At 38.9% G+C, this 15,018-nt stretch overlaps 1 protein-coding gene across 17 annotated transcripts in view; it reads right to left on the reverse strand.

Moving 5' to 3' along the window:
* Positions 1 to 1,306: 1,306 nt before the first annotated feature.
* LOC103027502 (von Willebrand factor A domain-containing protein 5A) overlaps positions 1,307 to 15,018 on the reverse strand; it is a 29,505-nt gene continuing 15,793 nt past the window's right edge. For 2 of the 17 annotated variants that reach the window (XM_049483549.1, XM_049483558.1), the window contains 10 exons: positions 14,137 to 14,184; positions 13,658 to 13,693; positions 12,794 to 12,865; positions 11,627 to 11,674; positions 11,149 to 11,184; positions 7,902 to 7,949; positions 4,730 to 4,768; positions 4,431 to 4,570; positions 3,290 to 3,413; positions 1,307 to 2,231 (listed from right to left, as the gene is read on the reverse strand). In XM_049483549.1, the coding sequence (XP_049339506.1) occupies positions 2,152 to 2,231; positions 3,290 to 3,413; positions 4,431 to 4,570; positions 4,730 to 4,768; positions 7,902 to 7,949; positions 11,149 to 11,184; positions 11,627 to 11,674; positions 12,794 to 12,865; positions 13,658 to 13,693; positions 14,137 to 14,184 (671 nt within the window). In that variant the 3' untranslated portion in view covers positions 1,307 to 2,151. The remainder of the gene's footprint in view (positions 2,232 to 3,289; positions 3,414 to 4,430; positions 4,571 to 4,729; positions 4,769 to 7,901; positions 7,950 to 11,148; positions 11,185 to 11,626; positions 11,675 to 12,793; positions 12,866 to 13,657; positions 13,694 to 14,136; positions 14,185 to 15,018) is intronic. The other 15 variants (XM_049483556.1, XM_022679745.2, XM_049483555.1 and 12 more) reach the window with 13 other exon arrangements.

The raw sequence follows: 15,018 nt of genomic DNA on the forward strand, positions 1-15,018 counted from the left end.
TTGAGTTTGGAGCTCTGCCTCCCCCTGGTGTCATCACTTAAACAAATAAAGCTAAATATCATTTAAAGAACCAAAAGCATACAAACACACTCACTCTCTACCACACACCACATCAATCAAATCAGCACAAATACACTATTAGACAACATTAACTATTTGGGGAGTATTAAGGAAGATTAGAGATATATGTCCTAAGGGAATTAAAATTAAAAGCTAGGCAATAAAGAACACAGAAAATTACTCTTGTGTAATATCTCTAGGACTTTTAACTTTTAGGCATTTTGAAATAAAACATGTGGACATGTATTATATGTTATCTATATTATATAAATGTCAAATACATTGCATTCCCTTTCACACATTAAAATGCACAAATTCAAATATATTTTAACACACAATTATAAACAAAAAATATTAAACACAAATACATAACAAATATGTATGTACTAATGCGAGTCTTAGGTAAACTAAACTAAAATAAAAAATGGGTAAAAAAGGAAAGGGGGAAAAAAGCAAATACTCACACAAAGATTTTTCTCATAAAATAATTTATGTTTTTATGCACTGTAACAAAGGTAGGGAAATTGTTTTAAGGCTTAAAATACTCATAGCTATATTGGAACCATCTTTGGTAAAGAAAAAATATTTGTTCATGTAACCATAAAAAAAGCACAAACAAACAAAACTGTGCCATTAACTTGGCACTAACATTTGGACATTCATGGTGTGAACACAGTTACCCTGGTGTGTGTTTAAATCTATTAAATAACACCCAGTGAGAAACAGGAAGTGTGTGTGAGAGAATAGGAGCATGTGCTGTGTTGTGTGTTAAACCACAGGAATAACAGAAACCCGGCTCCAATTTCATTACAACAGAATCATACCACAGTCCCCGCCTACCTCACCATGTCTTTGGCTGAGAGGATGCACTTTATGCATCTGTAACCTAGTAACAGTACCAGGCCTGGCAAAACAAGTACCATCTGCTGTAACAAACAGGCAGAGATGTGCCACGTCTGTTTTCTCCTGGATCTGATAATAGTAGGACTTATATAATGATCAACCATCGTATATAAGAGTTTTAGAGTTTACATACCCGAAAGTCTGGACCAAAGTCCAGACCAATCCTCACGAGTTTATTATATTGTATTTAGTACATTTAGTCCATTTAGTTTCGGTTTCACACTGCAGTTTACTGACTAAGTACTACATTTTGTCATCACCTGCTTGGATGGTGCCTCCTCATACTAGACATACTACTTGTTTGTAGATTGTTATCATTTCGGCCAGTTTCCTTGCCAGATGTTATGCTGAATGCTGCCTCCCTGCTAGAATTTAACCCCCTTCGAGTGCAGGTGTGTCTCACAGCAGAAAGAGTGTAACAAATTTCCCTTGGACTCCTTTTATTTCTGTTCATGAATAAGGACTATTCTACAGTTACAGTAGATATAGGAAACACTAGCATAATCTGTTATACCCATACAGCTGCATGATGTGCCTGCATGACAAGGGTACTCGGAAAAGCACTGCTTCTTTCTTTTTCTTCTTCTATTGGTTAATGGGTGATGATAGCCTGCTTCAAATGAATATAAACAGTACCATGCTTCAGTTGATCCTCTTTTGGTCAGAATAATTTAAGTCCTGTGGTCTCTGAGCCATGGTTTTTCGCACCTTTCATACCTGCTATTTAGGTTCTGACCGAACTAACAAGTCGAATCACCCTTAGTCTCTAATATAGTTATACTGTATTTACACAGACTGCATTGATTTTACTGAGCAAACTTCCATGTACATACTCTAGTTATAATCCATCCTGGAAATCACATTAGATTGACAAGGACACTTTAATTTAAGCACACTTTCTGTAATATTAAAAAAAGAGTATACTTATACTTTCCGCAGCCTAGCTTCTGACATTCTGTTCATTTTTATCACTATATGACTGCTCAAGCAAATGTCAAAATGTTATGTTTATTACAGGTAAACATATCTGTTTGTGGTCAATTTGAGCAGTACATTCAGCTGAGCTATACACCTGGATAAAAAAAAGAATAGATATAAAAATAATGTAGCCAACACTGAAATAAATAAATAGCCAATAATAAAAACTGAAGCATGTAGGTCAGATTGAGGTCAGACAGCGAACAGTACTCAGAACCCAAGGCAGTCTTCCTTCACTTGACACCCAAGCAGAGCATTTCCAGCCTGCACACACTCAGCCAGGTTTCCCACTGAAAAAAACACATCAAAGTCAGACATAAAATGCGTAAAAAATGACTGCAATTATTTATTTCAGCTGTATGCTGTAGTGCAAACAATGTTGTAGCTCCTTTTTTGGGATTTTCACTTTCTGATTTAATGTGAACATGTCAGATCTATAGAAATGGTCCAAAATTCCTCAATCCATTGTTAAAATCCACTGTATCCGTCATGGTGTAAGTTATAAATAAACACTAGTTTTAAAAACTAGCTACCTACAAACACATTGCATTCAGCAGAAATGACATCCACAAACATTTGTTCCTCTGCATACTATCATTCTCCTTTACCCTGTTCTTCAATGGTCAAGACCTCACAGGATAGACCACCACAGATCAGCTATTATTTTGTACTATTGGTGGTGTTGTGCTGGTATGAGTGGATCAGATACAGCAGTGCTGCTGGAGTTTTTAAACACCACAGTGTCACTGCAGGACTGGCAATAGTCCACCAACAGTGTCCTGTGGGCAGCATCCTGTGTCTATTGATGAAATTCAAGAGAATGACCAACACAAACTGTGCAGCAACAGACTCAAAGCTTCTGTCTCAGATTTTACATTATCTGCAAGGTGGAGCAGCTACTTTAGGTGGAGGACAGTGAGAGAGTGAACACAGAGTTTAAAAACTCCAGCAGCACTGCTGTATCTGATCCACTCGTACACAAAGCACAACATACACTAACACCTCATTCTCCACCACCATGCCAATCACTGTCACTGCAGTGCTAAAAATGAACGACCCACCACCCAAATAACAGTAGCTGCTCTGTGGTGGTCTCTTCTGTGGGGTTCGGGTCCTGACCACTGGACCATAGGTAAAAGGAGGATAATAAAGTATGCAGAAACAGATACAAGACTACTTAAAAATGATGTAATGGGTGTAGAAGGAGGTGGTCATGTTAATCTTGATCAGAGAAAATTGTATCTATTTTTTTATTTAATATATATATATATTATATTTAAATTCTCTTGACAGGAACAGTGGTTGAAATATACTATGATGTATGTTTATAGGAGATGTTTAGTATCACCTTTCTGTGACTGGATCCAGGACGTGGCCTTCATGGCTATGAATTTCCACTCTTCCTGATCTGCTGCCCTAAAGCCATGGAGCCAGATAAGTGCCAGAACAGTAGCCCACACAGCATCATCCACCTGCACACCACCATCAGAAGAACCACTTTTTAATAATTAATCATTTCCATTCATCCAGCATCATCAATGAGCGATATTCTCCACCCTAGCATAATATCCATACTGAAAAATCCAGCTCAAGGCCAGTTGTCTAATAGCCCCCCTCTCTCCCACTATTCCAAAATACAGTGCGTGTAACCGATGCTCCCAACAGGCTTACCATGCTAGTAATAGGGGCATAGCGTTACCCACGCAAAGAATATAGTACCTACATGTGATTACAATCATTTAATTGAACTGCTTCAAGTTAACTGTTAATGTTTCATTATTTTAATTGAGTTTGGTTTTATTTCATCCCCACCACCTTTTTTTTATTATTTTATTTCTAATTTTTCCAATTTACATGGCCACTTATGCAACCCACTCATTAGGACTCCCCCTATCACTAGTGATGCTCCAACACACCAGGAGGGTGAAGAATAACACATGATTCCTCCGATACATGTGACGTCAGACACCACTTCTTTTCGAGCTGCTAAGAAGTGCTAACGCTCGGAGGAAAGCGCAGCGATTTGGTTCCGATACATCAGCTCACAGATGCCCTGTGCTGATCAACATCACCCTAGGGGTGATGTGGTGAGAGAGCGCCATCTATCCACCCAGAGGGAGCAGGGCCAATTTTGCTCCCTCTGAGCGCCGGCAGCTTGATGGCAAAGCTGCATGAGCTGGGGTTCGAACCTGTGACCTCCCGCTCATAGTGGCAGGGCTTTAGACCGCTTGACCACTCGGCGCCCTCCCACCACCTTCTTGATTGAATATAAATTTTTGGTTTATTTTTAATGCTTTTGCCATTTACTTTTTATGTTTGTTTTTGTATGTAGTTTCTCATTGTAGTGTAATCTGATTCATACTTCATTTTGATTATTGTTGTAAATGCTCATTTAAAAAAAGCAAGGCTCCCCTCCATGTATTTGCGATTGAAAATAATGGTTGATAAATATCATAATTTTCAATTTCATAACTGTCTCTAACACAAACCTGGGCAGGCCTTTGCTTGGCCAGTTCCTCCTCTGTCTTACTAAACACACCGAGAAGCTCAGTCCTCAGCTCCCAGAACCCTGCAGCTTTCTGGAGTGATACCAGCTTCAAGTATGGGTCCTTCTGGACAGGAGAAGCTGCTACAAAAAAAAACACACACAATGGATGGGACATTACATTTCTGAAGTCCTGAGTTGCGGGTACTTAACATTTTTCAATTCATAGGATCATGTTTGTAATGGGAAAACATAATAGAGGCTAATAGTAATGGCTGGCTAGAATTGTCCATGCAAATCAACCTTGTTCTTTGGGAAAACCTCCATCTGTTTCTAGGAAACCTGAAAGAAATGAAAAGAACAGAAATGAATAATTATAGTGCACTTAATTATCAAAATTACATACAGTCAAATATACATGAATCACTTTCAAAAGAGTCTAACTAGAACTATGACATGTACTATTAAATAAAAGCATTAGCAATTAGCAAAAAGAGGTGTGCTTAAAGAGCTAAAAACATAGAATTTCCCCCATTATCTAATTACCCAGTTCACGTAAACACAGTGATCAGATTACTGAAGAACTCAGGTGTTCTGCAGAAGTCAAGTTTCATATATTATTATCAAGTGCATGTAAACACATTCATTCATGGTAACCTTCTAAAGATTAACCATCTTATTTTAAACTCCATCATTCATTTAACATTTATCTCGTGCTCTACGTACACTAAAGGATGGTCCGTCGTGATTCACCACAACTCAAAACACAGAACAGAAATTCAAAATCACACATAATGCCTCAGCATAATTCTTGTAGGAAAATGAATAGTTTCTTATGGAGCAACTGAGCCAAACCGTATTTTTTATACTAATTTTACACTGATTTTGTAAAAAAGATTGCTTTCAGCTTTGTACAAAGCTTGCAAACTTAATTTTGTAGGATAAATGCTGAGGCCTTTACTATTTCTAATAAAATAAAAACATCTCTGAGGTTAGATAGAAAACCTTTAACCCTCATTAAAAAAAAAAAATCTTTCATTTTTTCTATTTCAGTTCCAGATGAACATTTAAGCATCATTGCAGCTCAGTAGTGTTGCTGTGATATACAGTGCCCTCCATAATTATTGGCACCCCTGGTTAAGATGTGTTCTTTAGCTTCTCATAAATTGAGTTTTGTTCAAAATAATATAGGACCACAATGGAAAAAAAGAGTAAAATACAACCTTTAACTCAAGTGAATTTATTCAGTAGGAAAAAAATCCCACATTAAGAAATAATTATTTAACATCAAATCATGTGTGCCACAATTATTAGCACCCCTGATGTTAATACTTTGTACAACCCCCTTTTGCCAACAAAACAGCACCTAATCTTCTCCTGTAATGTTTCACAAGATGGGAGAATACAGAAAGAGGGATCTTTGACCATTCCTCTTTGCACATTCTCTCTAAATCATCCAACGACCTGGGTCCTCTCCTCTGCACTCTCCTCTTCAGCTCACCCCACAGGTTTTCAATGGGGTTGAGGTCTGGGAACTGAGATGGCCATGGGAGGAGCTTGATTCTGTGTGCGGTGAACCATTTCTGTGTAGATTTGGCCACATGTTTAGGGTCATTATCTTGCTGAAAGACCCAGTGACGACCCATCTTCAGCTTTCGGGCAGAAGCCACCAGATTTTGTTTTAAAATGTCCTGGTATTTTAGAGCATTCATGATGCCATGCACCCCAGGGCCTTTAGAAGAGAAACAGGCCCACAGCATCACTGATCCCCCGCCGTATTTCACAGTGGGCATGAGGTGCTTTTCTGCATACTCAGCTCTTGTGTTACGCCAGACCCACTTAGAGCATTTGTTGCCAAAAAGCTCTATCTTTGTTTCATCTGACCAAAGCACACGGTCCCAGTTGAAGTCCCAGTACCGCTTAGCAAACTCCAAACGTTTGCGTTTATGATTGTGAGTGAGAAATGGTTTCTTCCGTGCATGCCTCCCAAACAGCTTGTTGGCATGTAGATAGCGCCTGATGGTTGTTTTGGAGACTTTGTGACCCCAAGAAGCTACCATTTGTTGCAATTCTGTAACAGTGAGCTTTGGAGAACTTTTTATTTCTCTTATCATCCTCCTCACTGTGCGTGGTGGCAAAATAAACTTGCGTCCTCGTCCAGGCTTGTTTACCACTGTTCCAGTTGTTTTAAACTTCTTAATAATTCCTCTGACAGTAGATATGGACAGGTGTAGGCGAGTAGCGATTTTCTTGTAGCCATTGCCTGACTTGTGAAGGTCAACACACATCTGCCTCACTTGAATGGTATGTTCCTTTGTCTTTCCCATGTTGAAGATAAATGGCCTCTGTGTCACGTCATATTTATACCCCAGGGAAACAGGAAGTTGTGAATTACTAATTAAATGTTCCTACATACTCTGATCAACTTCGTAAACTACTGTAGAAGTGACAGAAATACTTTTATTAAATTTATTTCCTAAGAATTGTTAGGGGTGCCAATAATTGTGGAACAGGTGATTTTATGAAGAATAATTATTTCTTAGTCAGGGATTTTATTTCCCCCTTAAAATTTACTTGAGTTAAAGGTTGGACTTTATTTTTTTTTCCCATCGTGGTCCTATATTATTTTGAACAAAACTCAATTTATGAGAAGCTAAAGAACACATCTTAACCAGGGGTGCCAATAATTATGGAGGGCACTGTAGGTGCTGGTTGCTAGGGTGTCGGTGCTGATATAGTATAACTGTTGGTTTCTAAGTTGTTGCTAGGCGGTTGGTAAGGTTTTGTTATTATATAGGTGTCGGTTGCTAAGGATTTGATATGGTATAGATGTTGGTTTCTAAGTCGTTGCTAGTCGGTTAGTAAAGTTTCGTTATTCTCTAGGTGCTGGTTGCTAAGGTGTTGATATGGTATAACAGTTGGTTTCTAAGTTATTCCTAGGCGGTTGGTAAGGTTTTGTTATTCTATAGGTGTTTGTTGCTGAGGTGTTTATTTTTAGAGTGACACTAGGTGTTTGTGAGGATGTTGCAAAGGGCATTAACTAAAGGGCATTTATGTGGCACGAAATCTTATGAGTAAGGCTGAATACTGGCCAGTGTGCTCATGGCAAGACAACATCTAAGGAAGTTTACCTTCATATGAATCTAAATCTAAAAAAGTATTTTATATGAATTATTATTTCTATTATTAATCAAAGCTGCATTCAGTCAAGTGTAAACGTATCTACATATTGCACCCAAAAACACAACAAACAGCAATTCAAAATCACATCATGTTACCTGGGATTTTTCTCATTATCTAATTACCCAACTCATGTAAACAAGTTAAACTGATTACTGATGAACTCAGATGTTCTGCAGGAGCCATTATCAAGTTTCATGTATTATGAAGTGCATGTAAACACACTCAGAATTCATGTTAACCCTCTAAAGGTTAACCCTCTTATTTTAAATTCAGTCATTAATTGAACATTTACCCCGTGCGTTCCATGCCATAAAGGATGGTGATCCATCAGGTTCCACATCTAAAAAACACAGAACAGCAGTTCAGAATCATATTACCCATAATCCCTCAGCATACTTCTCGTGAAAACCCGATCATTTCTAGAGATACCCATTTAAAAATGTTTTCTGAGTCCAAAAATGAATGGTTTTATATGAAGCAAAGCAGCAAAACCATATTATTTATACTAAATTGTTTGGCACAAATCAAATTACATCCACATTTAATGCAGAACACCCCACCCACATATCCCAGAGATTTCAACCACGCAGACCCAAAGACTGTGTTTTCTGGACTTTTTAAACACATAGACTTTCCAACCAGGGGTAACAACACTTTGGACCAGGTCTTTACTACAAAAAGAGGGGCTTACAGAGCCTCCCCCCTCCCCCACCTCGGAGCGTCTGACCACCTAACTATTATGCTAATGCCAGCTTACAGACCACTGGTTAAAGTCACCAAACCAGTTCTGAAGCAGGTACGAGTGTGGCCAGAGGGTTCCTCAGAGGCACTTCAGGACTGTTTCAGCACAACAGACTGGAACATGTTTAGAGAGGCTGCCACCCACAACAACTCCACGGACATTCAGGAGTACACAGAAACTGTCTCTGCCTACATCACCAAGTGCATTGATGATGTAACCGACCTCAAGACCATCACTGTTCGGGCTAATCAGAAGCAATGGCTGACAGGAGAGGTCCACAAGCTCCTGAAGGCTAGAAATGCAGCCTTCACAGCAGGAGACCAGGCAGGCCTGAGGACAGCCAGGGCCAACCTGTCCCGCGGCATCAGGAAAGCTAAGAGGCAGTACTCCAAGAAGATATCCCAACGCTTCAGTGACAGCAGAGACACACGGAACCTGTGGCAGGGGATTCAGTCTATCACAGGCTACAAACCCCATCCACAGACCTGCAACAGCGACACATCTCTGCTGAACGACCTGAATGGATTCTTCGCAAGGTTCGAGCCACTCAACAACACACCCGCCCAGAAATCCATCCCTCCTCCTGGTGACGAGGTGCTAACGCTCTCCCAAGACAGTGTGAGGAGAGCATTCAGCAGGATCAATGCTCGAAAATCTCCTGGACCTGACAACATTCCTGGTTGTGTGCTGAAGGACTGTGCCTGGGAACTCGCAGAGGTTTATACGGACATCTACAACACCTCTCTGAGTCAGGCTGTGGTTCCCACATGCTTCAAAGCCACCACCATCATCCCTGTCCCTAAGAAGGCATCGCCATCCTGTCTCAACGACTATCGTCCGGTTGCACTCACCCCCATCCTCATGAAGTGCTTCGAACGACTAGTCATGCACCATATCAAGTCTTCACTCCCCTCCTCCCTGGACCCCTACCAGTTTGCATATCGGTCAAATCGCTCGACCGATGATGCCATCGCCACTGTTCTCCACTCAGCCCTCACACACCTGGACAAGAAAGACACCTACGTCAGAATGCTGTTTGTTGACTTCAGTTCAGCATTCAACACAATTGTCCCTCAACAGCTCATACACAAACTGGACAGTTTGGGGCTGAGCACTTCCCTGTGCAACTGGCTGTTGGACTTCCTGACTGGTAGACCACAGGCAGTGCGGGTTGGCAGCAGCACATCCAGCATCACCACACTGAACACAGGGGCTCCCCAAGGATGTGTACTGAGCCCCCTCCTGTTCACTCTGCTGACCCACGACTGCACACCAGAACACACCTCCAACCTCTTCGTCAAGTTTGCGGATGACACGACGGTGGTGGGTCTCATCAGCAACAACGATGAGTCACACTACAGGAGCGAGGTGAGCCGCCTGGCCTCCTGGTGCAAACACAACAATCTCTCTCTGAACACAGAGAAGACCAAGGAGATTGTTGTGGACTTCAGGAGAACTCACACACTGCACACTCCTCTGTCCATCAACGGAACTGCTGTGGAGAGGGTGAGCAGCACCAAGTTCCTGGGTGTGCACGTCACAGAGGACCTCTCCTGGAGCACCAACTCAGCATCACTGGCCAGGAAGGCAAACCAGCGTCTCTACTTTCTACGCAAGCTGAGAAGAGCTGGAGCCCCCACCCCCATCATGACCACTTTCTATAGAGGGGCCATCGAGAGCATCCTGACCAGCTGTTTCACCGTGTGGTACGGGGCCTGCACAGCATCCTGCCGCAGGACCCTCCTGCGCATCGTGAGAGCAGCTGAGAAGATCGTTGGCACCTCTCTCCCCTCCCTTCAGGACTTGTACAGCTCCCGCCTCACACGGAAAGCCATCCGTCTGGCAGGAGATCCCTCCCACCCACTACACAGCTTCTTCAGCCTGCTGCCATCAGGGAGAAGACTGCGGAGTCTCGGGTCTAGGACCAGCAGACTGCGAGACAGCCCCATCCATCAGGCTGTGAGGATGCTGAACTCTCTTCCTGCTCTACCCCCCATCCCAATCCTGACCCCACACCCTCCCACCAACACAGTACTGAAACTCTGCACTAGAACACACACAGTACTGTAACTTTTGTAAAAGGACCTGCACTACACACCCAATACCTGCACTACTGTTACGCTGCACTGTCATACACACTTTAATTCCCCAAGAACTGGGAACTTTAAGAACTTTACCAGCCTTAAGCTAGATACAACATTTGCACTACTGTTATACGGGTTCTATTTATATTGTCACTTGATCTTAATCACCATTAATATTGCACTATTATCTTCTGTCTCACAAATGTCTATTGTGTTTTGTTGTATTGTACATATAGTGTCTCCCACTCATTTAGATTATATTTTTATTTCTTTTTATTTCTATTTATATATCTATTTCACCCCACCACTACTGCACCTTGTTCTGTCTCATGTATGTTTGTGCACACAGCACAGGCAATATGCTTCCCAAACACTTTCAGAGCGACGCTAAACCTAAAAGATTTAAATAATCTTCATCTTCTAGACAAAGGATGATCATACTGCTGTTTAACGTGTTTAAAATGCCACAATGTGAAGTTTTAGATTTTGTGACGTTCACATCACGTCTTATTCTGTGAGATTATTGACTTGTTTAAATAAACTGGGATTTTTCTTATTATCTAATTACCCAATGCAAGTTACTGACAAACTCAGATGTTCTGCATTAGTCAGATAATGAAGTGCATGTAAACACACTTAATAATGTAATTAATGTTAACTCTCTAAAGGTTAACACTCTTACTGCAAGTTTCAAACATGAATTTAACATTTACCTGTTGTTTGTGCTTTTAAGAATCTTATGGGTGCACCTACAAAACAGAACAGCAAAATCAAAATCACATCATATTACCTGTATTCAGTCAATACCAATAAAATAAAAGCATTGCAAAGGTTAGATTAAAAACCTTAAACCTTAAAAAATGTCTTCCTATTTCATTTTTTTAATTTATTTATTTCTGTTTGTCATATCGCAGCTTAATGTGTTAAAAAAAAAAGGCTGCAGTGTCAGGTTTGGGTTTTTTTCGGTGAGATTATTGGCCGATAGCAAAGCATTTTTTTTTCTCATTATCTAATTACCCAATTCATGTAACCATGTTGATCAGATTACTGATGTTCAGATGTTCTGCAGATGTCATTATCAAGTTTCATGTATTATAAGGTGCATGTATACACACTCAATAACAGCATTGATTTTAACCCTCTAAAGGTTAACCCTCTTATTTCAAATTCAATCATTAATTTAACATTTACCCCGTGCTCTACGTGCTCTAAAGGATGGTGCTCCATCAGTTTCCACATCTAAAAAACACAGAACAGCAATTCAAAATCACATTACACATAATGCCTTTGCATACCTCTTGTGGAGACCAGATCATTTCTAGAGAGGAAAATACCCACTTAAAAATGTTTTCTGAGTCTGTCAAGATTAAAGATTCAAGAATATAGAGTTTTATTGTCATATGCACAGAAGGAAACAAGCAGTTACTCTGTACAATGAAATCCGGTACCACTTTAAAATAAAACTACCTTTATAAAGGGTTTATTAATGGTTTACAAATGGTTTATTAATGGTTACTAATTAGGTTGTAAATGCCTTAAAAATCATTAATAATTTGGAATCACTTCCCAAGACTAAAAAATTGTATTAACAGTATTGATATTTTATTTAAATTAATAATTTATTATTATTAACATTGGTAGTACCCATAATGCCTCAGTAGAGACCAGATCGTGTCTAAAGGGGAAAATACCCACTTAAAAATGAATGGTTTCATATGGAGCAACTGAGCAAAACCATATTTTTTACCCTGAATTGTTTGGCAGAAATCAAATTACATCCACATTTAATACAGGAGACCGCACCCACATATCCCACAGTTTAGTGCAGTGTTCTATAGTTTCCACAACAAAAAAAAAGAAGAAAAACAAATGTTATCAGAATTCATGTAAACTGTAAATCCAATGGTTTCCCCTCTTATTGTATGTTTTTGCACCAATTAAACATCTGAGGAAATCTACATTTGTCATGTCTGTCTTGTGTTTCTCCCTCATTTGGTCCCTTGTGCTCCTGCCCCTCTGTTTACCTGTCACGTGTTTCCTAGCTGTTGTGTTTTGGTCCTGTCTCCGCCCTAGCCCCACCCTGTCATCAGTTATTTGTAAACCCGCCCCCTCTTGATTGATCCTCAGGTGTTTCCAGTTTCCTGTTCCCTCCTCGTGTATATAAGCCCCTTTAGTTCAAGTCTAGTCTTTTGTTTATTTGTTTGCCATTCGTAGTCTTGTCAGGTTTGTTTCTTGTCTCATGCTGTTTGTTAAGTTTCTGTTTTCAAGTTTAAGTCTTCTGTAGATTTGTATTCAGTGTAACTTTGGTTTAACTTGTTTGTTTTTTATTTAATAAAAATAATTATATTCTGAACTTACATCTATCCCTTCCTCCCATGTAACAACCTTCATACGAATCGTCTGAATTACCACCATCTGTTTCCAGGAAATCTAAAAAATATTAATCCAAAAAACATATTTCATTTATTAATCAAAGCTGCATTCAGTTAAATGTGAAAATATCTGTATATCCAAAATTTTGGAATCACTTCTCAAGAGTTAAACTAGGACTACAAAATTGTATTAACAGATTTAACAATTATTGGTGTTAACAATTTATTGCATTAATATGATAATACTACATAATTATTATAATTACAATGTATAGTACATTGTAACAGCATATTCAGATTTCCTAGAAGAGAGAAATGTCTAGAAATCTGATTCTGATATCTGATAAAGTGAGCTGGATTTTATCTCAGTAATCAGATTTGTCAGTGCATATTTACTTTTAACCAGAGTATTTTGTGATGTCTAAGTTTGTGCATGAATGTAAACAGACTGTAGTGGTGGAAATAAACGAGCAGCGTTTAACACAGCACAGGCAATATGCTTCCCAAACACTTTTAGAGCGACGCTAAACCTAAAAGATTTAAATAATCTTCATCTTCTAGACAAAGGATGATCATACTGCTGTTTAACGTGTTTAAAATGCCACAATGTGAAGTTTTAGATTTTGTGACGTTCACATCACGTCTTATTCTGTGAGATTATTGACTTGTTTAAATAAACTGGGATTTTTCTTATTATCTAATTACCCAATGCAAGTTACTGACAAACTCAGATGTTCTGCATTAGTCAGATAATGAAGTGCATGTAAACACACTTAATAATATAATTAATGTTAACTCTCTAAAGGTTAACACTCTTACTGCAAGTTTCAAACATGAATTTAACATTTACCTGTTGTTTGTGCTTTTAAGGATCTTAAGCGTGCACCTACAAAACACAGAACAGCAAAATCAAAATCACATCATATTACCTGTATTCAGTCAATACCAATAAAATAAAAGCATTGCAAAGGTTAGATTAAAAACCTTAAACCTTAAAAATGTCTTCCTATTTCATTTTTTTTATTTATTTATTTCTGTTTGTCATATCGCAGCTTAATGTGTTAAAAAAAAGGCTGAAGTGTCAGGTTTGGTTTTTTTTCGGTGAGATTATTGGCCGATAGCAAAGCATTTTTTTTTCTCATTATCTAATTACCCAATTCATGTAACCATGTTGATCAGATTACTGATGAACTCAGATGTTCTGCAGATGTCATTATCAAGTTTCATGTATTATAAGGTGCATGTATACACACTCAATAACAGCATTGATTTTAACCCTCTAAAGGTTAACCCTCTTATTTCAAATTCAATCATTAATTTAACATTTACCCGGTGCTCTACATGCTCTAAAGGATGGTGCTCCATCAGTTTCCACATCTAAAAAACACAGAACAGCAATTCAAAATCACATTACACATAATGCCTTTGCATACCTCTTGTGGAGACCAGATCATTTCTAGAGAGGAAAATACCCACTTAAAAATGTTTTCTGAGTCTGTCAAGATTAAAGATTCAAGAATATAGAGTTTTATTGTCATATGCACAGAAGGAAACAAGCAGTTACTCTGTACAATGAAATCCGGTACAACTTTAAAATAAAACTACCTTTATAAAGGGTTTATTAATGGTTTACAAATGGTTTATTAATGGTTACTAATTAGGTTGTAAATGCCTTAAAAATCATTAATAATTTGGAATCACTTCCCAAGACAAAACAATTGTATTAACAGTATTGATATTTTATTTAAATTAATAATTTATTATTATTAACATTGGTAGTACCCATAATGCCTCAGTAGAGACCAGATCGTGTCTAAAGGGGAAAATACCCACTTAAAAATGAATGGTTTCATATGGAGCAACTGAGCAAAACCATATTTTTTACCCTGAATTGTTTGGCAGAAATCAAATTACATCCACATTTAATACAGGAGACCGCACCCACATATCCCACAGTTTAGTGCAGTGTTCTTTAGTTTCCACAACAAAAAAAAAAGAAGAAAAACAAATGTTATCAGAATTCATGTAAACTGTAAATCCAATGGTTTCCCCTCTTATTGTATGTTTTTGCACCAATTAAACATCTGAGGAAATCTACATTTGTCATGTCTGTCTTGTGTTTCTCCCTCATTTGGTCCCTTGTGCTCCTGCCCCTCTGTTTACCTGTCACGTGTTTCCTAGCTGTTGTGTTTTGGCCCTGTCTCCGCCCTA

This window comes from Astyanax mexicanus, chromosome 9, assembly GCF_023375975.1.
Source record: "Astyanax mexicanus isolate ESR-SI-001 chromosome 9, AstMex3_surface, whole genome shotgun sequence".
NCBI classification, from domain to species: Eukaryota; Metazoa; Chordata; class Actinopteri; order Characiformes; family Acestrorhamphidae; genus Astyanax; species Astyanax mexicanus.